This window comes from Saccoglossus kowalevskii, chromosome 4 (genome assembly GCF_978046115.1).
Source record: "Saccoglossus kowalevskii chromosome 4, keSacKowa6.1, whole genome shotgun sequence".
Lineage (NCBI taxonomy): Eukaryota > Metazoa > Hemichordata > Enteropneusta > Harrimaniidae > Saccoglossus > Saccoglossus kowalevskii.
The window spans coordinates 33,302,201-33,329,033 of record NC_140644.1 but is presented as its reverse complement, the minus strand read 5'-3'; the positions used below and the strand labels follow the sequence as shown (position 1 = coordinate 33,329,033).

General features: G+C 36.8%; 1 protein-coding gene and 1 long non-coding RNA gene across 3 annotated transcripts; one reads left to right on the top strand and one right to left on the bottom strand.

Annotated features, from left to right (window-relative positions):
- LOC146747365 (uncharacterized) lies at positions 1-25,448 on the bottom strand. 2 transcript variants are annotated; one of them, XM_085498084.1, is made up of 2 exons: positions 25,234-25,448; positions 1-1,828 (listed from the first exon to the last, which is right to left on the bottom strand). In XM_085498084.1, exon 2 carries the CDS (start codon positions 1,815-1,817, stop codon positions 1,203-1,205), a length of 615 nt encoding a protein of 204 aa, XP_085354210.1. In that variant the 5' UTR covers positions 1,818-1,828; positions 25,234-25,448; the 3' UTR covers positions 1-1,202. The 2 variants fall into 2 exon arrangements, with proteins under 2 accessions (XP_085354210.1, XP_085354211.1); XM_085498085.1 differs by lacking the exon at positions 25,234-25,448 and adding an exon at positions 1,956-2,265.
- LOC146747364 (uncharacterized) lies at positions 20,904-26,833 on the top strand. Its single transcript, XR_014929108.1, has 2 exons — positions 20,904-21,109; positions 25,248-26,833. It is a non-coding gene; the product is annotated as an uncharacterized LOC146747364 (long non-coding RNA).

Here is a 26,833-nt window from a genome sequence, read left to right as displayed (position 1 = left end):
TTTTAGTGAAAGAAAGTGAAAACAATACTTTTATTTGGAACTCAGCAAACTAAAAGAAACCACACCGAGGTCAAAGATACCGACCGTTACCCAAACTTCTATGAATGAAGATATTCGGCTAATCATAATTTAATAAACTTCAATAACTCCAGTGTTGAAAACACAATGTTAATCGACAAGACTGTGGGGAATTGAGTTTGAAAAACAAATCTGAACAGACGCTGTAGTTGGTTGGAAAGTAATTTAGTAAGTAGACGTTCAAACGCAACCACTGTATATTAAATTGGTCATGGTTTGTTACACAATGTTAATGTTTATCTTGTATTTCGATTGACCCAGTGTCTTAAATTTATTTAAACTCCACACAAAACAGAATTATTCCATTGAAAATTTTGGATTGAACAGGTAGAAGGTATGCATCAATGCACGTCACTAACAGGTAACATTTGGAAACACCTGTAAGTAACAGCGCCATGCTGCATTGCCTTGCGTAGATGTACATGCATTTGTGTGGCTATATGGAATAAGTGAATCGTAAAACACTTATATACACTTCAATATTTAGTAGTATAATATCATACATTGACGATTTTATAAATCGCCCGAATGCACATAATTAAAAAATACAGATAGTACAAAACAAGTGTATATACAAATACAATACAAAACAAATCAAAACTAAATAAAAAGAAAAACTATACAAATTCATATGAATACAAGTCAAATTCTAACATGCCAAATGTATAACAATATTGATATCTGGATATAAAATTCAGTTTACAACAGTAATCCGGTAAGTAGTGTACAATTGTACATGTGCATATGTAATGCCTGAATAACAAATATATAAAAACTATGGTTGTACAAATTTACAGTCAAAACAAATTTATTGTGGTGTGTCAAATGCAAATACAAAGTCACAATTACACTGCAATACAAAATTTCTCTATGAACCAATTTTTAAAAAGCACATCGAAAATGTCATGATAATGACAAAATTCACCAATGAATGAAGACAGGATAAAAAGAGCAGTACTAAATACAACAAGAAATATAAAGTGTGTCTAACCATTCCAACAAATGCCGAGTTTGGGAATTTTCTGAATATGCAAGAATATGTTTTCATTCACGAGCCTCTTTCAACCGAAATACATTACCCAGAGGAAACTATGAAAGCATCATGTTAGGTTAATCGAATATCATTAATAGTAGATATATCTACACATTTCACCGTATGCGGTATCTATAGTTTTTATATTGTTTTGATTATATTTGCGAATTCGCTTTTTCAATTCAGAAGAAAGCCTACTGGAGTTGGAAAATGTATGAACTGCATAATACTCACTCCAGTTGTAATGTCCTTCAAATGTTGCATGCACGTCTGTCTGATGCTGAATTTTGTTTTCAATGTGGATTTTGTCTGGAAACTGAATAGCTAATGCATACGGAAATCGCATGGAGTCGCAGGCGAAACATGTTTTATTGTAATACTCATAAGCTCGGTACATTGCGTCGAGGAACTGTGAATCTTTCTTAGCAAGAATTATCCCATTATTCATCTGATCCGGTTTCCGCTTCCCCTCCAGATTCATGGTCATATCATAGTGACGTAAATCATTCAGTTGTCTGATTACCACGACGTCCAAGTCGAAATACGCCCCACCATATTCTTTTAGAATTTCCAATCTGGCGACATCAGCTTCATGTCGAATGTCGCTAAAATTACGTTTGTGTCCAAATACCACTGTTGGTCTGTCTCTGTGCACTACCCTAAGGATGTCTATCTTCTGTTTCGCCTCATTCCAGTGCACACCCATCGGCTCCCTGTCTGTATGGAACAAAATAACAGATGGTTTCATTTTTTTCTGAACGCTTAATAACGAGATAAGATGATTAAAATCGAAGAAACGATCACTTCCAAACCATACAAAATGGGCAATGTTTGGAACAACTACCCTATCATGGCGAACTGGCGCATCAATCAGCATATCTTTTCCACGTACACAGACAGGAAGAATCGGCTGTTTGTTGAAGAACCTAAAACCTCCATCGATTTGTTTTTTAATGCCTATTATGCAATCACTCTTAATGACATCCGATATGTCAGATCTAATAACACTATCTGTATCCACTTTTACATAATGATAAAAAAACACGCTGAATATGGCGATGACTACACTCAAGACAATCAGAGACCACAAGTTTCGCATACTGCATGGATTATCGGAAAGTAACTGAAACACAAAGACAACGTGAATTAGTAAATGTCACTTCATTTAATAGTTATTTATATTACAGGACAAAATGCCTTATAATGAGGTACTACATAGCAATATAATTTCACAATGTATTAAGAATCATTAATGAATGGTCATAATAAATACCAGCATTGATATATACTTTGTGTGAAAGTAAATATTGCTTCTGAAAAAAACCTGCTTCATGCAACAAACAAAAACAAATAGCAAGAAATATATGTTTGAAATGATTATAAGTGTAACTGAAAATGTAAAGTTTACTGTCAATTGAAATACAAACTAAAATTATCAATTTCAGTGTAAAAATGTTTTGCATCAGTTATGATCTCTACAAAATATGTGAACTAGTAGCCTGATAGAATGAATTTAAAACCATATGAATTATTAGCATTGAAAATGACAGTCCCGATGCACCCCGTCGCAGTGGACCATGGCAGCCATGATGCACCACCACGTCGCAGTGGACGTAATAAACTACATCAACCATGGCAGTCCCGATGCACCACGTAGCAGTGGACGTAATAAACTACACCAACCATGGCAGTCCTGGTGCACCACGTCGCAGTGGACGTAATAAACTACACCAGCCATGGCAGTCCAAACGCACCACGTTGCAGTGGACGTAATAAACTACATTAACCAACATGGCAGTCCCGGAGCACCACGTAGCAGTGGACGTAATAAACTACACCAGCCATGGACCATGGCAGTCATGATGCACCACCACGTCGCAGTGGACGTAATGAACTACATCAACCATGGTAGTCCCGATGACCCACGTCGCATTGGACGTAATCAACTACATCAACCATGGCAGTCCCGATGCACCACGTAGCAGTGGACGTAATAAACTACATCAACCATGGCAGTCCTGATGCACCACGTAGCAGTGGACGTAATAAACTACATCAACCATGGCAGTCCTGATGCGACACGTCGCAGTGGACGTAATAAACTACATCTACCATGGCAGTCCTGATGCACCACGTAGCAGTGGACGTAATAAACTACATCAACCATGGCAGTCCTGATGCGACACGTCGCAGTGGACGTAATAAACTACATCTACCATGGCAGTCCTGATGCACCACGTAGCAGTGGACGTAATAAACTACATCAACCATGGCAGTCCTGATGCGACACGTCGCAGTGGACGTAATAAACTACATCAACCATGGCAGTCCTGATGCACCACGTAGCAGTGGACGTAATAAACTACATCAACCATGGCAGTCCTGATGCGACACGTCGCAGTGGACGTAATAAACTACATCTACCATGGCAGTCCTGATGCACCACGTCGCAGTGGACGTAATAAACTACATCTACCATGGCAGTCCTGATGCACCACGTCGCAGTGGACGTAATAAACTACATCTACCATGGCAGTCCTGATGCACCACGTCGCAGTGGACGTAATAAACTACACCAGCCATGGCAGTCCGACTGCACCACGTCGCAGTGGACGTAATAAACTACATCAACCATGGCAGTCCTGATGCACCACGTCGTAGTGGACTTAATAAACTACATCTACCATGGCAGGCCCGATGCACCACGTAGTAGTGGCCCTAATAAACTACATCAAGCATGGCAGTCCAACGCACCAAGTCACAGTGGACGTAATAAATTACATCAACCATGGCAGTCCCGATGCACTCCGTCGCAGTGGACGTAATAAACTACATCAACCATGGCAGTCCTGATGCACCACGTCGTAGTGGACTTAATAAACTACATCTACCATGGCAGGCCCGATGCACCACGTAGTAGTGGCCCTAATAAACTACATCAAGCATGGCAGTCCAACGCACCAAGTCACAGTGGACGTAATAAATTACATAAACCATGGCAGTCCCGATGCACTCCGTCGCAGTGGACGTAATAAACTACATCAACCATGGCAGTCCTGATGCACCACGTCGCAGTGGACGTAATAAATTACATCAACCATGGCAGTCCCGATGCACCATGTAGCAGTGGACTTAATAAACTACATCAACCATGGCAGTCCTGATGCACCCCGTCGCACCAGACGTAATAAACAACATCAGCCATGGCAGTCCAAATACACCACGTCGCAATGGACATAATACACTACATCAACCATGGCAGTCCTGATGCACCACGTAGCAGTATACGTAATAAACTACATCAACCTTGGCAGTCCCGATGCACCCCGTCGCAGTAGACATAATAAACTACATCAGCCATGGCACTCCCAATGCACCACGTCGCAGTGGACGTAATCAACTACATCAAGCATGGCAGTCCCCATGCACCCCGTCGCAGTGGTCGTAACAAACTACATCAACCATGGCAGTCCTAATGCACCACGTCGCAGTGGACGTAATAAACTACATCAACCATGACAGTCCCCATGCACCCCGTCGCAGTGGTCGTAATATACTACATCAACCATGGCAGTCCTGATGCACCACGTTGCAGTGGTCGTAATAAACTACATCAACCATGGCAGTCCCCATGCACCCCGTCGCAGTGGTCGTAATAAACTACATCAACCATGTCATTTCCAATGCACCACGTCGCAGTGGTCGTAACAAACTACATCAACCATGGCAGTCCTAATGCACCACGTCGCAGTGGACGTAATAAACTACATCAACCATGGCAGTCCCGATGCACCACGTAGCAGTGGACGTAATAAACTACATCAGCCATGGCAGTCCAAATACACCACGTCGCAATGGACATAATACACTACATCAACCATGGCAGTCCTGATGCACCACGTAGCAGTGTACGTAATAAACTACATCAACCTTGGCAGTCCCGATGCACCCCGTCGCAGTAGACATAATAAACTACATCAGCCATGGCACTCCCAATGCACCACGTCGCTGTGGACACGTAATAAACTACATCAACCATGGCAGTCCCCATGCACCCCGTCGCAGTGGTCGTAACAAACTGCATCAACCATGGCAGTCCTAATGCACCACGTCGCAGTGGACGTAATAAACTACATCAACCATGGCAGTCCCCATGCACCCCGTCGCAGTGGTCGTAATATACTACATCAACCATGGCAGTCCTGATGCACCACGTTGCAGTGGTCATAATAAACTACATCAACCATGGAAGTCCCCATGCACCCCGTCGCAGTGGTCGTAATAAACTACATCAACCATGTCAGTTCCAATGCACCACGTCGCAGTGGACGTAATAAACTACATCAACCATGGAAGTCCTGATGCACCACGTTGCAGTGGTCATAATAAACTACATCAACCATGGAAGTCCCCATGCACCCCGTCGCAGTTGTCGTAATAAACTACATCAACCATGGCAGTCCTGATGCACCACGTCGCAGTGGACGTAATAAACTACATCGACCATGTCAGTCCCGATGCACCACGTCGCAGTGGAAGTAATAAACTACATAAGCCATGGCAGTGCAAATGCACCACGTCGCTGTGGACGTAATAAACTACATCGACCATGGCAGTCTCGATGCACCACGTCGCAGTGGACGTAATAATCTACATAAGCCATGGCAGTCCAAATGCACCACGTCGCAGTGGACGTAATAAACTACATCAACCATGGCAGTCCTGATGCACCACGTAGCAATGGACGTAATAAACTGCATCAACCATGGCAGTCCAGATGCACCAAGTCGCAGTGGACGTAATAAACTACATCAACCATGTCAGTCCCAATGCATCCCGTCGCAGTGGACGTAATAAACTACATAAGCCATGGCAGTCCAAATGCACCACGTCGCAGTGGACGTAATAAACTACATCAACCATGGCAGTCCGGATGCACCACGTCGCAGTGGACGTAATAAGCTACATAAACCATGCCAGTCCCGATGCACCACGTAGCAGTGGACGTAATAATGTACATCAGCCATGGTAGTCCAAATGCACCACGTCGCAGTGGACGTAATAAACTACATCAACCATGGTAGTCCAAATGCCCCACGTCACAGTGGACGTAATAAACTACATCAACCATGGTAGTCCAAATGCACCACGTCGTAGTGGACGTAATAAACTACATCAACCATGGCAGTCCGGATGCACCACGTCGCAGTTGACGTAATAAGCTACATCAACCATGTCAGTCCCAACGCACCCCGTCGCAGTAGCGTAATAAAGTACATCAGCCATGGTAGTCCAAATGCACCACGTCGCAGTGGACGTAATAAACTACATCAACCATGACAGTCCTGATGCACCACGTGGCAGTGGACGTAATAAACTACATCAACCATGGCAGTCCCGATGCACCCCGTCGCAGTGGACGTAATAAACTACATCAACCATGGCATTCCTGATGCACCACGTCGCAGCAGACGTAATAAACAACATCAGCAATGGCAGTCCAAATACACCACGTCGCAGTGGACATAATACACTACATCAACCTTGGCAATCCCGATGCACCCCGTCGCAGTAGACGTAATAAACTACATCAGCCATGGCAGTCCCGATTCACCACGTAGTAGTGGCCGTAATAAACTACATCAAGCATGGCAGTCCAATGCACCAAGTCGCAGTGGACGTAATAATCTACATCAACCATGGCAGTCCTCATGCACCACGTCGCAGTGGACGTAATAAACTACATCAACCATGGCAGTCCCGATGCACCACGTCGCATTGGACGTAATAAATTACATCAACCATGACAGTTCCGATGCACCACGTCGCATTGGACGTAATAATCTACATCAACCATGTCAGTCTCAATGCACCACGTCGCAGTAAACGTAATAAACTACATCAACCATGGCAGTCCTGATGCACCACGTCGCAGTGAACGTAATAAACTATATAAACCATGTCAGTCTCAATGCACCACGTCGCAGTGGGCGTAATACACTACTACAACAACAATGATGATCAACCTGATGTACCACGTCCTTCAATAATGTTCATTCTATAAATTAGAAGACTGTCCTCATTGTATTTTTGAAAACAACGGTTGAACGAACTATTTCCTGGGCAACTATATTTAAATATTAAAGTTGTTAATATATGGATATTTGAGAGTGACTAGATTTCATTTCATTTAATACACCTTCCAAAAACCCTACAAAACTAAGCTACCAATAAGTTATGGTTTCGCTTGTGAAGTACTTGTTAGTCAAAAGCCCCCATAATACCGTTATAGTCGCATCGATCATATGTGACTGTAGGTAGGATAGAGCACATGAAGTAACCGGTGTACATGTATATCTCAGTAGTATCAGGTTGAGATAACATACTTTACACAAAGTATTATAGTATTCAACTTAGATCATTGAAAAGATTAAGTGTTATGAATAACCAATACATTTATCTAGTTTTCATAGTGTCTGATCACCATATCTTAAATAAAGTAACGTTGTACTTTTTGTTTTTTACCAGTGCTGCTACAGAACCTGATCGATTTTAATGGGAGTTGCATGATGAATCAATAAATAACCACGCGTGGACTCAGATGCCAACTAATAAGAAATGTACATATAATATTGTAGATGGAACCAATCTACCGACGTATAGGTCCAATTCTGAATAGTAAAAACACAACAGGAATGGCATGCATAAACCTACTTATGTACTATATTATGTCTAAGTTGAAGTAGAATTACAAATTGGTTAGTTTGGGAGAGCCTCGTATTCAAGATACTTTTTTTGTAAGGGGTAATTTTAATAGTATTAACAATATGAGAAATTCAATTGCAAATGTTATTGGGAAAGTTATAATGAATATACCATTCGATTTACTCACCCGCGGAAGCATTGCGTTAGTCGTAAAACACTGTCACATCCACGCTCAATAAATTCGGAACAATCGATATTCCTTTGTAAATATTGATGCCTAACATTAACAATATTTTTCGCACTGCATCTACGTTCACATATTCTTGTAGAACTAGTATTGAATACGTTGACGTAATATCGGGCACCAATTCCTTAGTTTGGCCCAACCTCACTCCCCTCTACCTTCAACGTGAAAATGACATTGCGTGTTGAGTTTCAGTATATGACGCAAATACCACACACCACATACGAACACAAACAGATATATTATTGTAACTCTTTACGTATGCATTATGATTATATCTAGTATTCGACCAAAAATAGTAGTAAAGACCACACACCGCATACGATCACAAACAGATATATTATTGTAACTCTTTACGTGTGCATTATGATTATATCTAGAATTCAGCCCAAAATAGTAGTAAAGGCCACACACCACATACGAACACAAACAGATATATTATTGTGACTATTTACGTGTGCATTATGATTATATCTAGTATTCGACCCAAATAGTAGTAAAGGCCACACACCACATACGATCACAAACAGATATATTATTGTGAGTATTTATGTGTGCATTATGATTATATTTAGTATTCGACCCAAAATAGTAGTAAAGGCCACACACCACATACGATCACAAACAGATATATTATTGTAACTCTTTACGTGTGCATTATGATCATATCTAGTATTCGACCCAAATAGTAGTAAAGGCCACACACCACATACGATCACAAACAGATATATTATTGTAACTCTTTACGTGTGCATGATGATTATATCTAGTGTTCGACCCAAATAGTAGTCAAGGCCACACACCACATACGATCACAAACAGATATATTATTGTAACTCTTTACGTGTGCATTATGATTATATCTAGTATTCAACCCAAATAGTAGTAAAGGCCACACACCACATACGATCACAAACAGATATATTATTGTAACTCTTTACGTGTGCATTATGATTATATCTAGTATTCAACCCAAATAGTACTAAAGGCCAAACACCACATACGATCACAAACAGATATATTATTGTAACTTTTTACGTGTGCATTATGATCATATCTAGTATTCGACCCAAAATAGTAGTAAAGGCCACACACCACATACGATCACAAACAGATATATTATTGTGACTATTTACGTGTGCATTATGATTATATCTAGTATTCGACCCAAATAGTAATGAAAGCCACACACCACATACGATCACAAACAGATATATTATTGTAACTCTTTACGTGTGCATTATGATTATATTTAGTATACAACCCAAAATAGTAGTGAAAGCCTCACACCACATACGATCACAAACAGATATATTATTGTAACTGTTTACGTGTGCATTATGATTATATCTAGTATTCGACCCAAATAGTAATGAAAGCCACACACCACATACGATCACAAACAGATATATTATTGTAACTGTTTACGTGTGCTTTATGATTATATCTAGTATTCGACCCAAATAGTAATGAAAGCCACACACCACATACGATCACAAACAGATATATTATTGTAACTGTTTACGTGTGCATTATGATTATATCTAGTATTCGACCCAAATAGTAGTGAAAGCCTCACACCACATACGATCACAAACAGATATATTATTGTAACTCTTTACGTGTGCATTATGATTATATCTAGAATTCAACCCAAAATAGTAGTAAAGGCCACACACCACATACGAACACAAACAGATATATTATTGTGACTATTTACGTGTGCATTATGATTATATCTAGTATTCGACCCAAATAGTAGTAAAGGCCACACACCACATACGATCACAAACAGATATATTATTGTGAGTATTTACGTGTGCATTATGATTATATTTAGTATTCGACCCAAAATAGTAGTAAAGGCCACACACCACATACGATCACAAACAGATATATTATTGTAACTCTTTACGTGTGCATTATGATCATATCTAGTATTCGACCCAAATAGTAGTAAAGGACACACACCACATACGATCACAAACAGATATATTATTGTAACTCTTTACGTGTGCATAATGATTATATCTAGTGTTCGACCCAAATAGTAGTCAAGGCCACACACCACATACGATCACAAACAGATATATTATTGTAACTCTTTACGTGTGCATTATGATTATATCTAGTATTCAACCCAAATAGTAGTAAAGGCCACACACCACATACGATCACAAACAGATATATTATTGTAACTCTTTACGTGTGCATTATGATTATATCTAGTATTCAACCCAAATAGTACTAAAGGCCAAACACCACATACGATCACAAACAGATATATTATTGTAACTTTTTACGTGTGCATTATGATCATATCTAGTATTCGACCCAAAATAGTAGTAAAGGCCACACACCACATACGATCACAAACAGATATATTATTGTGACTATTTACGTGTGCATTATGATTATATCTAGTATTCGACCCAAATAGTAATGAAAGCCACACACCACATACGATCACAAACAGATATATTATTGTAACTGTTTACGTGTGCATTATGATCATATCTAGTATTCAACCCAAATAGTAGTAAAGGCCACACACCACATACGATCACAAACAGATATATTATTGTGACTATTTACGTGTGCATTATGATTATATCTAGTATTCGACCCAAATAGTAATGAAAGCCACACACCACATACGATCACAAACAGATATATTATTGTAACTGTTTACGTGTGCATTATGATTATATCTAGTATTCGACCCAAATAGTAGTGAAAGCCTCACACCACATACGATCACAAACAGATATATTATTGTAACTCTTTACGTGTGCATTATGATTATATCTAGAATTCAACCCAAAATAGTAGTAAAGGCCACACACCACATACGAACACAAACAGATATATTATTGTGACTATTTACGTGTGCATTATGATTATATCTAGTATTCGACCCAAATAGTAGTAAAGGCCACACACCACATACGATCACAAACAGATATATTATTGTGAGTATTTACGTGTGCATTATGATTATATTTAGTATTCGACCCAAAATAGTAGTAAAGGCCACACACCACATACGATCACAAACAGATATATTATTGTAACTCTTTACGTGTGCATTATGATCATATCTAGTATTCGACCCAAATAGTAGTAAAGGACACACACCACATACGATCACAAACAGATATATTATTGTAACTCTTTACGTGTGCATAATGATTATATCTAGTGTTCGACCCAAATAGTAGTCAAGGCCACACACCACATACGATCACAAACAGATATATTATTGTAACTCTTTACGTGTGCATTATGATTATATCTAGTATTCAACCCAAATAGTAGTAAAGGCCACACACCACATACGATCACAAACAGATATATTATTGTAACTCTTTACGTGTGCATTATGATTATATCTAGTATTCAACCCAAATAGTACTAAAGGCCAAACACCACATACGATCACAAACAGATATATTATTGTAACTTTTTACGTGTGCATTATGATCATATCTAGTATTCGACCCAAAATAGTAGTAAAGGCCACACACCACATACGATCACAAACAGATATATTATTGTGACTATTTACGTGTGCATTATGATTATATCTAGTATTCGACCCAAATAGTAATGAAAGCCACACACCACATACGATCACAAACAGATATATTATTGTAACTGTTTACGTGTGCATTATGATCATATCTAGTATTCAACCCAAATAGTAGTAAAGGCCACACACCACATACGATCACAAACAGATATATTATTGTGACTATTTACGTGTGCATTATGATTATATCTAGTATTCGACCCAAATAGTAATGAAAGCCACACACCACATACGATCACAAACAGATATATTATTGTAACTGTTTACGTGTGCATTATGATTATATCTAGTATTCGACCCAAATAGTAATGAAAGCCTCACACCACATACGATCACAAACAGATATATTATTGTAACTCTTTACGTGTGCATTATGATTATATTTAGTATTCAACCCAAAATAGTAGTGAAAGCCTCACACCACATACGATCACAAACAGATATATTATTGTAACTGTTTACGTGTGCATTATGATTATATCTAGTATTCGACCCAAATAGTAATGAAAGCCACACACCACATACGATCACAAACAGATATATTATTGTAACTGTTTACGTGTGCATTATGATTATATCTAGTATTCGACCCAAATAGTAATGAAAGCCACACACCACATACGATCACAAACAGATATATTATTGTAACTCTTTACGTGTGCATTATGATTATATCTAGTATTCGACCCAAATAGTAGTGAAAGCCTCACACCACATACGATCACAAACAGATATATTATTGTAACTCTTTACGTGTGCATTATGATTATATTTAGTATTCAACCCAAAATAGTAGTAAAGGCCACACACCACATACGATCACAAACAGATATATTATTGTAACTCTTTACGTGTGCATCATGATCATATCTAGTATTCGACCCAAATAGTAGTGAAAGCCACACACCACATACGAACACAAACAGATATATTATTGTAAATCTTTGCGTGTGCATTATGATCATATCTAGTATTTGACCCAAATAGTAGTAAAGGCCACACACCACATACGATCACAAACAGATATATTATTGTAACTCTTTACGTGTGCATTATGATCATATCTAGTATTCGACCCAAATAGTAGTAAAGGCCACACACCACATACGATCACAAACAGATATATTATTGTAACTCTTTACGTGTGCATTATGATCATATCTAGTATTCGACCCAAATAGTAGTAAAGGCCACACACCACATACGATCACAAACAGATATATTATTGTAACTCTTTACGTGTGCATAATGATTATATCTAGTGTTCGACCCAAATAGTAGTCAAGGCAACACACCACATACGATCACAAACAGATATATTATTGTAACTCTTTACGTGTGCATTATGATTATATCTAGTATTCAACCCAAATAGTAGTAAAGGCCACACACCACATACGATCACAAACAGATATATTATTGTAACTCTTTACGTGTGCATTATGATTATATCTAGTATTCAACCCAAATAGTACTAAAGGCCAAACACCACATACGATCACAAACAGATATATTATTGTAACTTTTTACGTGTGCATTATGATCATATCTAGTATTCGACCCAAAATAGTAGTAAAGGCCACACACCACATACGATCACAAACAGATATATTATTGTGACTATTTACGTGTGCATTATGATTATATCTAGTATTCGACCCAAATAGTAATGAAAGCCACACACCACATACGATCACAAACAGATATATTATTGTGACTATTTACGTGTGCATTATGATTATATCTAGTATTCGACCCAAATAGTAATGAAAGCCACACACCACATACGATCACAAACAGATATATTATTGTGACTATTTACGTGTGCATTATGATTATATCTAGTATTCGACCCAAATAGTAGTGAAAGCCTCACACCACATACGATCACAAACAGATATATTATTGTAACTGTTTACGTGTGCATTATGATTATATCTAGTATTCGACCCAAATAGTAATGAAAGCCACACACCACATACGATCACAAACAGATATATTATTGTAACTGTTTACGTGTGCATTATGATTATATCTAGTATTCGACCCAAATAGTAATGAAAGCCTCACACCACATACGATCACAAACAGATATATTATTGTAACTCTTTACGTGTGCATTATGATTATATCTAGAATTCAACCCAAAATAGTAGTAAAGGCCACACACCACATACGAACACAAACAGATATATTATTGTGACTATTTACGTGTGCATTATGATTATATCTAGTATTCGACCCAAATAGTAGTAAAGGCCACACACCACATACGATCACAAACAGATATATTATTGTGAGTATTTACGTGTGCATTATGATTATATTTAGTATTCGACCCAAAATAGTAGTAAAGGCCACACACCACATACGATCACAAACAGATATATTATTGTAACTCTTTACGTGTGCATTATGATCATATCTAGTATTCGACCCAAATAGTAGTAAAGAACACACACCACATACGATCACAAACAGATATATTATTGTAACTCTTTACGTGTGCATAATGATTATATCTAGTGTTCGACCCAAATAGTAGTCAAGGCCACACACCACATACGATCACAAACAGATATATTATTGTAACTCTTTACGTGTGCATTATGATTATATCTAGTATTCAACCCAAATAGTAGTAAAGGCCACACACCACATACGATCACAAACAGATATATTATTGTAACTCTTTACGTGTGCATTATGATTATATCTAGTATTCAACCCAAATAGTACTAAAGGCCAAACACCACATACGATCACAAACAGATATATTATTGTAACTTTTTACGTGTGCATTATGATCATATCTAGTATTCGACCCAAAATAGTAGTAAAGGCCACACACCACATACGATCACAAACAGATATATTATTGTGACTATTTACGTGTGCATTATGATTATATCTAGTATTCGACCCAAATAGTAATGAAAGCCACACACCACATACGATCACAAACAGATATATTATTGTAACTCTTTACGTGTGCATTATGATTATATTTAGTATTCAACCCAAATAGTAGTGAAAGCCTCACACCACATACGATCACAAACAGATATATTATTGTAACTGTTTACGTGTGCATTATGATTATATCTAGTATTCGACCCAAATAGTAATGAAAGCCACACACCACATACGATCACAAACAGATATATTATTGTAACTGTTTACGTGTGCATTATGATTATATCTAGTATTCGACCCAAATAGTAATGAAAGCCACACACCACATACGATCACAAACAGATATATTATTGTAACTCTTTACGTGTGCATTATGATTATATCTAGTATTCGACCCAAATAGTAGTGAAAGCCTCACACCACATACGATCACAAACAGATATATTATTGTAACTGTTTACGTGTGCATTATGATTATATCTAGTATTCGACCCAAATAGTAATGAAAGCCACACACCACATACGATCACAAACAGATATATTATTGTAACTCTTTACGTGTGCATTATGATTATATCTAGTATTCAACCCAAAATAGTAGTGAAAGCCTCACACCACATACGATCACAAACAGATATATTATTGTAACTGTTTACGTGTGCATTATGATTATATCTAGTATTCGACCCAAATAGTAATGAAAGCCACACACCACATACGATCACAAACAGATATATTATTGTAACTGTTTACGTGTGCATTACGATTATATCTAGTATTCGACCCAAATAGTAATGAAAGCCACACACCACATACGATCACAAACAGATATATTATTGTAACTCTTTACGTGTGCATTATGATTATATCTAGTATTCGACCCAAATAGTAGTGAAAGCCTCACACCACATACGATCACAAACAGATATATTATTGTAACTCTTTACGTGTGCATTATGATCATATCTAGTATTCGACCCAAATAGTAGTGAAAGCCACACACCACATACGAACACAAACAGATATATTATTGTAAATCTTTGCGTGTGCATTATGATCATATCTAGTATTCGACCCAAATAGTAGTAAAGGCCACACACCACATACGATCACAAACAGATATATTATTGTAACTCTTTACGTGTGCATTATGATCATATCTAGTATTCGACCCAAATAGTAGTAAAGGCCACACACCACATACGATCACAAACAGATATATTATTGTGACTATTTACGTGTGCATTATGATTATATCTAGTATTCAACCCAAAATAGTAGTAAAGGCCACACACCACATACGATCACAAACAGATATATTATTGTAACTCTTTACGTGTGCATTATGATCATATCTAGTATTCGACCCAAATAGTAGTGAAAGCCACACACCACATACAAACACAAACAGATATATTATTGTAAATCTTTGCGTGTGCATTATGATCATATCTAGTATTCGACCCAAATAGTAGTAAAGGCCACACACCACATACGATCACAAACAGATATATTATTGTAACTCTTTACGTGTGCATTATGATCATATCTAGTATTCGACCCAAATAGTAGTAAAGGCCACACACCACATACGATCACAAACAGATATATTATTGTAAATCTTTGCGTGTGCATTATGATCATATCTAGTATTCGACCCAAATAGTAGTAAAGGCCACACACCACATACGATCACAAACAGATATATTATTGTGACTATTTACATGTGCATTATGATTATATTTAGTATTCAACCCAAAATAGTAGTAAAGGCCACACACCACATACAATCACAAACAGATATATTATTGTAACTCTTTACGTGTGCATTATGATCATATCTAGTATTCGACCCAAATAGTAGTAAAGGCCACACAGCACATACGATCACAAATAGATATATTATTGTGACTATTTACGTGTGCATTGTGATTATATTTAGTATTCAACCCAAAATAGTAGTAAAGGCCACACACCACATACGATCACAAACAGATATATTATTGTAACTCTTTACGTGTGCATTATGATCATATCTAGTATTCGACCCAAATAGTAGTAAAGGCCACACAGCACATACGATCACAAATAGATATATTATTGTGACTATTTACGTGTGCATTGTGATTATATTTAGTATTCAACCCAAAATAGTAGTAAAGGCCACACACCACATACGATCACAAACAGATATATTATTGTAACTCTTTACGTGTGCATTATGATTATATTTCGTATTCAACCAAAAATAGAAATAAAGGCCACACACCACATACGGTCACAAACAGATATATTATTGTGACTATTTACGTGTGCATTGTGATTATATCTAGTATTCGACCCAAATAGTAGTGAAAGCCACACACCACATACGAACACAAACAGATATATTATTGTAACTCTTTACGTGTGCATTATGATTATATTTAGTATTCAACGCAAAATAGTAGTAAAGGCCACACACCACATACGAACACAAACAGATATGTTACTGTAACTCTTTACGTGTGCATTATGATTATATCTAGTATTCGACCCAAATAGTAGTAAAGGCCACACACCACATACGATCAGAAACAGATATATTATTGTAACTCTTTACGTGTGCATTATGATTATATCTAGTATTCAACCCAAAATACAACTAAAGGTCACACACCACATACGATTACTAACAGGTATATTATTGTGACTCTTTACGTGTGCATTATGATTATATATAGTATTCGACCCAAATAGTAGTAAAGGCCACACACCACATACGACCACAAACAGATATATTATTGTAACTCTTTACGTGTGCATTATGATTATATCTAGTATTCGACCCAAATAGTAGTAAAGGCCACACACCACATACGACCACAAACAGATATACATGTATTATTGTAACTCTTTACGTGTGCATTATGATTATATTTAGTATTCGACCCAAATAGTAGTAAAGGCCACACACCACATACGAACACAAACAGATATATTATTGTAACTCTTTACGTGTGCATTATGATTATATCTAGTATTCAACCCAAATAGTAGTAAAGGCCACATACCACATACGACCACAAACAGATATGTTATTGTAACTCTTTACGTGTGCATTATGATTATATTTAGTATTCGACCCAAATAGTAGTAAAGGCCACACACCACATACGAACACAAACAAATATATTATTGTAACTCTTTACGTGTGCATTATGATTATATCTAGTATTCGACCCAAATAGTAGTAAAGGCTACACACCACATACGAACACAAACAGATATATTATTGTAACTCTTTACGTGTGCATTATGATTATATCTAGTATTCAACCCAAAATACTACCTAAGGCCACACACCACATACGATCACAAACAGATATATTATTGTAACTCTTTACGTGTGCATAATGATCATATCTAGTATTCGACCCAAATAGTAGTAAAGGCCACACACCACATACGAACACAAACAGATATATTATTGTAACTCTTTACGTGTGCATTATGATTATATCTAGTATTCAACCCAGAATACTACCTAAGGCCACACACCACATACGATCACAAACAGATATATTATTGTTACTCTTTACGTGTGCATTATGATTATATCTAGTATTCGACCCAAATAGTAGTAAAGGCCACACACCACATACGAACACAAACAGATATATTATTGTAACTCTTTACGTGTGCATTATGATTATATCTAGTATTCAACCCAAAATACTACCTAAGGCCCCACACCACATACGATCACAAACAGATATATTATTGTAACTCTTTACGTGTGCATAATGATCATATCTAGTATTCGACCCAAATAGTAGTAAAGGCCACACACCACATACGATCACAAACAGATATATTATTGTAACTCTTTACGTGTGCATTATGATTATATATAGTATTCAAAACAAAATACTAGTAAAGGTCGCACACCATATACGAACACAAACAGATATATTATTGTAACTCTTTACGTGTGCACTATGATTATATCTAGTATTCGATCCAAAATAATGTGTGTCTTTTAAATAAAAAGACGCGGTGATGCGATTTTTCTTTACATTTTTCAAGTCGTTCTGCGCAAGAAAGATGTGGCGTCGAACGCAACGAGCGGTAACAGATCTATTTTTATATAGGCTTATCGGATATGTTTTGTTTGCAACATTTGATGTATGTAAAAAAATATACACATCACTTATTGAAAATAAATCCATCTCTGATTTGGATATTTTTGATAAAAAATATTTTAGTGGAGTGAAATAAAATGAACACGAGACAATACATGTATGAAGAATAATGTATCCACTTCCAAATATTTCTTGTTTATAAAACTTAAATTTGGCACCTAATCACTCGTTTTGCGCGTGGGCAGAATAATATCGTACTGCCCATTCCTTCCCGCGAAATTTCAACTTTGAGCGCATATTGGTGAACGTTTATTAATCTGTACTATAATATCAGTAATTTTGATAAAATATTCTGATGGGCGTTACATCTATTTATATGAATACTAAATTACAGGTCTAAAGTTTGAATTTCAGGGGTAATGTCTTCCACAATAAGGAATGTCCACCAATAAAACTGTGAAAGGCCATTTTGTTTTACAGAAGTGTATTGTGCTGCAAATGAATATAGAAAACACCATATATAGAATATAGAACACACCACGAGTTTTATTTTTGAAAATGAACTCAAGAATTTTCTAGACGAAAATGAGCTCATTATTTATTTATTATTCCATCGCTCAAAAATGCTTTTTCGAAATTTTAGAAATGTTTAGGTCCAATAAAATAGAGAGCTGAATTGGCTTTTTAGAAACCGTTAGGGCACCGTTATCTAAATGGGTGCATCTCATACTTAAATTCAATCGATAATACATAATTCATTCAATATAAAGTGTGCGACAAAGCATTTAATTGGTAATTACTTAAATTATTTAATTTTAATTTTAGGTCTTGAAACTTCATTTTGAACAACATTTGGACTGCAAATATAATACTTGTAGTGCAGCATAGCATATAAATTAATGAGTTTACAATAAATACCATCATATCTTTGTTCTGAAAATCGTAATACAAATGCAATTAAATAAATAACAAGTTTTTGGTTTGGTTACAGGAGATTCAAAACAAAAATATCAAAGGAAGAGTTTGATCATAAAAATCATGTATTCCACTACTAATGACCGTACAATAAAAATAATGTGCGCACTCTAAAATAGATAAGGAAAACAAAGCTTTGAAATCCTTCTTTCATTATTTGATTGTTAATGATTTCGAAAGTCAAATAAAAACTAGCCCACCAACCTTAAATTACACTACTGTAAATTGTTAAATTTATGGCTAAATTGTTAAGATAAATATGCAGTGAGTGACAATTGTATACAAATCAAATTAAAGTTGGATTAACTTTCTTTTAAATTGTTCAAATGTAACTATGTTAAACTAAATTAAGTTTACAAATAAAATAAATTTGAAGAAAGCACCAGTAGTGTGCAAAGGTCAAAGTTTGCAACTGGAAGCGCGACGAACTATGTACTTGGCAACTGAATGTGGTGACGGGCAAGTAGTTACCTGGAAAACATACATAACTCCTTTACAGCGGCGTTGTCCGGCTCATCTTGGCTACGCAATTATACACACAGGGCAACTCGTGAGGCGTTGATTGATGCGTTGCCTGGGAATTGCTCAGGTTACCCACGGCCCAAACTTTTAATGTTGCGCCCTTAACGGAGTAGTTGAGTGAATGCACGCATGACAAACGTGGCAATGATAACACCTCTATGTGAATGGCTAGTTTAGTCGGTTAGAATATACCCCTTCCCTTTAGGCCTGTATAACAACACCGTCGTAAGACGCATTACACTGAAATGAACACGGTAATGGATTAGTTATCATTGATGATCAAATTTGTGTTCACAATAATTAATCGCTACTTTCTCCCGAAATATGTCCAGGTTAAAAACTGATATTTACAGTTATATGTATTTATTTATTTATTGTTGGATTAGTAGGACGGTTATTTTTCATCGTGTTCACGAACCAAAGCAATAAATAACTTTTGTAAGTTACCTTCAGTTTATTCAGTTATGTAGATACAATCAGAATACCACAACAAATGTCCTACTTACATTGCCGTCACTGTACTAGGATTACAATACATTCAGTACAATACTCGTGAGTACATAACAATGCTATTTAAACTGAATAGTCGTACGAGTTGCGTATGTGCGTGGGCGGTGGCTGTGTTACCGTATTGTTTACAGACCTGCCTGCCAACTGTGTTCTTGAAAGAATGCAATTCTTTGTTCAAAATTATTCCCCAGACAAACACAGAAGCAACCCATTTCTGCATTGTCAAACCACCGACCACGGCGACCAGTGATGAGAGGTGGCTATGAAATCTTGAACCGTGTTGTAAGCTTTATCTTTTGTGGTCAAACCTTATTCCTACCATTGCCCCGGGGATTAAATTGATCTACTGTACTACATTGGTATGCTGAGAATACGGTGTGTCGATAGACAAGCACGGTGTACTTATTCGTGTGAGTATGTCGTATAGTCATGTATAAATAGACAAAAATACAGCATACGTAGTTTTACACTTGTATATGCATTATGGTATGTTGTAATATTCTAATTTTACAATATATCAGTTTATGACAACCTACTATTGACTGTGTGTTAGTGATATTCATACTGGGTAAAACCTCACTGTAGCCATATATACGTGTATTTGTAAATTCAGTCACTACATCGAATCAGGTTTACATGGAAATAAACCAGTAAGCCTGGAGACAGTTGGATTATAATCAAATATCGTAACAGGGTACTATCATATCTTCGAGTCGGAACAGAGCTCCGAACTCCCGACTTTAAACGTCCAGCAGCCAACATTTTGTGTGTGCGTACGTTTTATGGTTTTGTCCTGAACCTAATTCCTATTTGAAGCACATCTTATTTTGACCTATGTGACAATTGTACTATGGCGAATTTTATATATGAATATTAAAACTATTCTCATATTAAATAATAAAGGGATGAAATTAGTCCTCATATTGTATTATCATAAAACATTATCATGTTTGGTCACCGGTATTGCTAGTAATACAACTTTAATTGACCGAGTACGTTAATTCCATTAATAAGAATTGACGATAGTATGTACTGTCAAAAATGCTTGGCAGAAAAATAATAATATCCTAATCGGGTTGCGGTGCGAGTCGTTCACAAAAATAATAAGCATATAGTACTTATTGAGCAATGAGTGAAATGGTTTGCTTGCTGGTGCCAGCCTCGAATCGATGTTTAAATTTCTTCTTTTGGTAGGTCTAGCTAACTAAACTGACGTTCAACATTGTCGTAGCCCGGTCACTGACCGTATAACCCAGTCAGATTGTGTATAACCCTGCCCTGCTATAGTACAACGTTGTCGTAGTACAGTTACTGGTCGTGCAACGTTTATTTCGTACGCCATTGTATTTTTGACTATACACAGACGTATGTGTCAATTCGGTGTCACCAAAGTGCTATCAGTTCAGTAAGTCAAAAGTCAGGCTCATGAAACTTCTGAGCAGTTCTTTCGATTATTCCACCACTTATACACGGCCACAATAGCTGAGCTACCTAAAATTAGTGCGGCTCCAATAATTTCCCAAAATTTTACATTTTCGGAGAAGATAGTCACGTCTCCTATGTAAGCTACGCATATTTGAATATTGACGAGCAAAATAACAGTAGGCGCCTGTTCCATGTGTAACGCAGACATAACAGCAAGGCTTGCCAATATGTAACATATTGCCTGGACACATGTATAAACCCATGCATATAAATTGCCATGCCATGAATCTACATTAGATATTAAAAGTCCCGGGAAAATAACAACTGATCCAATAGCACCGACGTAAAATAAAATGACTGTTATATGCACATCAGTCCTTAATGAGCGGATCGCGACGGCAGAAATGGCAAGTAATACGGCTGTTACTATACTTAGAACTGTCGATATGGCAAGGTTGTTTGTGCTATCATGTCCACTCTCGTCACTGCTGTTGCCAAGCATAAATGATGGTCCCGTAATAAGAACGATACCAGCGACATTCAAAATAGTATTAACTGCATCAACAAAATTCCATTTTTCGCCTAAGAATATTCTCGCAATGCAAGCTGTTATGATAGGCAGTGTACCAAACGTTATAGATGAAACATTGCCGACGAGTCCATACCTAAACGCATAATACAGACTTATTCTTCCAATGGCTTCAATGACTCCGTTTAATATGAGCAAACCTTTGTCCCTCTTAGGGTAGTTCACAATAGGTAATTGTTGGTGTAGAATAAAAGGTATCATCGCCAATACACATAGTACGTTCTGTGTGAATACTATCTGAGCCGTTGAGCTATCGTTTGTTTCTGCTAGCTTTACAGTGACTGTACAGAGACCATACACAATCCCTGCTACAGCAGCATAAATTAACCCATGTGATAAGTGGCAAGGATTCCGTTGTAGTTCGGGGTCTGGTAATGTCCATAGTTGCTGTAATTCGCCTACCTCATTGCAACGTGTCGCCATTTTCGAAACGATGTCGTTAAAAATAGAACAATGTTATTTTAATATTAAACTGTACATTCACTCTATATGGCACTATTCAATGCATACCCTATAGGTTTGCAGGAATGGTGACAATGCACCTGAGGAGAAATTATCATCTACGAAATGGTCTCCCAAAACTGAAATCGTTCTCGCTGCTAGACCAATCCTGTTGGTTTTAGATACCCACTTCGCGTTTTCACCTGGACAACTTTTTTTGCACGCATGTACCAGGAATGCTGGCTGTACAGTGCGTCGATCTTTTCACTATTTTTCATCAAATGTTGAATTATGATGCACTATTCAAACCCATTCATACGCCCTAGTGATGGTGAATGAAAAGCATCTCAATAGTAGACGACATACACTTTTATACAAACACGTCGAAAAAAAGAAACGCGTTATGCGGCACATACTCGTATACGGTTTGTGCGAAAGAATCAACTCAGGAAGGACTACTGTATATTTTGTGGGCAGAACAATGCTGACTATTCAAGCTCACGTAAATTAAATTAAATTCACAAATGTAAAAAATAAATTCTATTTTACTTCAAGTAAACAACTGACAAATCAAGAATACACAATCGGTTCTTCGTATGTTCTAGAATTTATACATAGTTCTTTCCCCGGAATGTATGCAAAATACACGTAATAGAATAATGACAATGAGGGCGTAAAGTCAAATAAAATGTTAGTATGCGTTGCATAAAACGCTGTACTGATATAATTATATTATATACAGCGGTAAGTAATGAATTTACATCAATAAATACGTTATAGCATTTGAAGTATGATTGATAAATTGTTTAGTAATTTTGAAATATATTTTAGAGATATGTTTGTTGAAATATATCGCCATATTCACGTCATATTCAAAACGTTTTATTTGTAATGCGATTTTTCGTGAATTGATGTTACCATAGAGTTTAACTATAATTGATTGGCATTACGTGGAATATGTTAGACCCAAGGGCACTCACCTTATTTCAGGTATTGATATGTGATTTATGTATGCGAGGTCACTGTTGAACAATGAAAGTTTTTCTACGAAAAGTCTGGTAAAAATAGACCTTACACGATAGCATATAGGTATGTTAGGTAGGCTGAGTCACTGTGAACTAATGTGATCAAACACCTTCACACCGACAACGGACCATAGCTTATAGAGTGTCAAGTGACAAGTTTTACATCAGTTCACTCCGCAATACACGGTTTTCCATAAAAGTTAAAGACTCTGAACAATGAACCCTTTTTAGAATATATCAATCTATTGATAATACTGCATAAGGTGTAGTGTAGTTATAGTTATATATTGTGTATATTTTATTGTGTATAAAGATAAAACTACGCAATCAACATCAGATGTTTATCTACAAGTGTCCGAGGATTCCCCAAAGTTGTTTGAAAAACTATGGAGAAAGTCATGCCCTTGGTTCTACAAAAAATCTAGTCAAATAAACTTTGGTAGTTTAAGTAGATTGAGTCATCGTGTAGTATTTTGAAACGCTGTTACATACCAACAAATAAAAAATAGCTTAGAATTATCAATGACAGCGCTTGTGTCAACCTACTACTTCAATGTAATTTTAGAACATTAACGTGAAGCTAGTGTCTTTAGATTCAATTTAAAATGTAAAACTGGTCAGCCATATAAACTATCGATTTAACACGGTTTCAATTATTATCTTTACATAGTCACTGGTTTTCACCGAGAAAATTGAGCATAAATATTTCAAAATATAAATTTCTACCGAAACTATGCAGAATTAGTTAGAATTAGTTTAGCCGTGCCAGATATTAGAACGACTTGCAGGGCGAATGGAATGTCTAAACGTGTTTCAGCTTGCTCAATTTTCTATGGATTGTATTTTATTTTAGTATATAGTCACCTTTCCGCCCACTGCGTAGCTGGTGTCGCGGTGGTCACATTAAGTGACTCGCCAGATATGTTTAGTACTAGTGGACTATATACTACTATATACTTGGATCGACGAACTTAATGTCATGTCTTTTTTTATTGAGTGTTTAAATTTACAATCATAGCATAAATTGTCATTTATGTATATATAGTCCACGTACCTTTTCTCTTTCAGTAACTTTGAGACCAGCCAGTTGAATGTTATCCCGGAAAGAGGTGAATGGTTCCAGAAAGGTAGTGCAATGAAACTTCGATTCAGCTCAACAAGATTACAACTTTAAAGACGCAAGTAGAAAATACAGGCGAAATATCTGCTAATCAAAATACTACAATTACTCAGATGGAAATTCCTAAGGGTTTTCCCCTAAGTTATACATCCTCCCACTCCATGCCGAGTACGTACAAAACTATAACATAAACATTATAGCTAAATCTACGAAATTTATATATTTTACACATAATAAAGACATAAAGACATAATGAGATTGATTCTCTTTTTCGGCTGAGTCGGGATGTTTAGCGTTTGTTGTGCCACAAAACATTATTTGATTATCTTCAAAGTTGGAAATAACAGTCTTATTTGTTCACAAGCTAGGTTACATCTGTCAAAAAAAAAACTTTTAAATTAAGACTAGTCATTTTTTAAACCCGCTTTGGTTAAATAGTTTGGAGAAAAGGCCCTGACATAACGAACAAACTAACACATGTAGGTTGGAATAGAATATAAACGTACAGATGTGTAACATTTGTGATGGCAAAATTAACATTATCTCTTTTATCATACAACCAGCTTAATATATAGATATTATTACTTTGTTAATTAGCTGAGTATAGTGCACAGGCTATTATGAACTATTGTTATACCTCGTGACCATGACAGCCAATCAGATTCGCGCATTGCAGGTAGACATATTCGTGTGTCGACCTGCTGCCATATTCGTATGTCTACCTCCATCTGGGTACCTTTCTCATGAATTTATTTGATTTACGCCAATAACTTGTCAAGGGAACACCATACGCGGCGATATTCATGATCTGATTGTTTGCTAGGTTTGCGTTCACTATATGTCTATCTTATTGGATTAAAAACTAGGAATTTGTTCACTGATTTCGCGTGATTTTTAGTCCTTTCACCAGCGCGCTCAGCTATGCGCTTTGGGACATTCGATCTGCGATTGCGCAGTTCGTCTACCTAAAAATCCTGAGAGTCGTAAAAGAAATGGTATGCATTGCCGTGTGATAACTGTCATTAAGGTGATTGACATGTCATACTTGTTTTCAACTCTGGAAGGACAATTGGAATCTATCAGGTATGTTTGTGATTTACATAACAAAGGATGTTTACGGTCTACTGACTTGCCGACGTGAGACAACTGCTAGCATGAACACATTCTGATTGGCTCCTGTAGAAACCCAGGTGGTGCCCTGAATCTGGGCCATTTATACCCTATAAATAGGCTAGACTGAAGACAGCTGGGGTCCACCATTTAAACTGAGTATTGTGTATTTCTGCTGCGATATTGTGAGACAAGTGATACAGACTTCAATCATCGATCTGTGAGACTCTTATTAACTGCTCTGCGATCTTCTGCTTTCAGCGATGCTCTCCAGAATAACAGCGTTTCTCTGCAAGCAAGATTCCTGTATTTTTTCGTCGTTGTGTCGCAGAAGCCATTGTTATCCATTTCTACATCCTGGAACTGTGAGTTATCAGCAATGAAATTATTTTGAGAGGTATTAAAGCCAGGAGCTTTAACTCGA

What these genes read in the sequence shown, in the direction of transcription:
- LOC146747365 (XM_085498084.1), bottom strand. Translation starts at nt 1,817, where the DNA reads ATGGGTGTGCACTGGAATGAGGCGAAACAGAAGATAGACATCCTTAGG.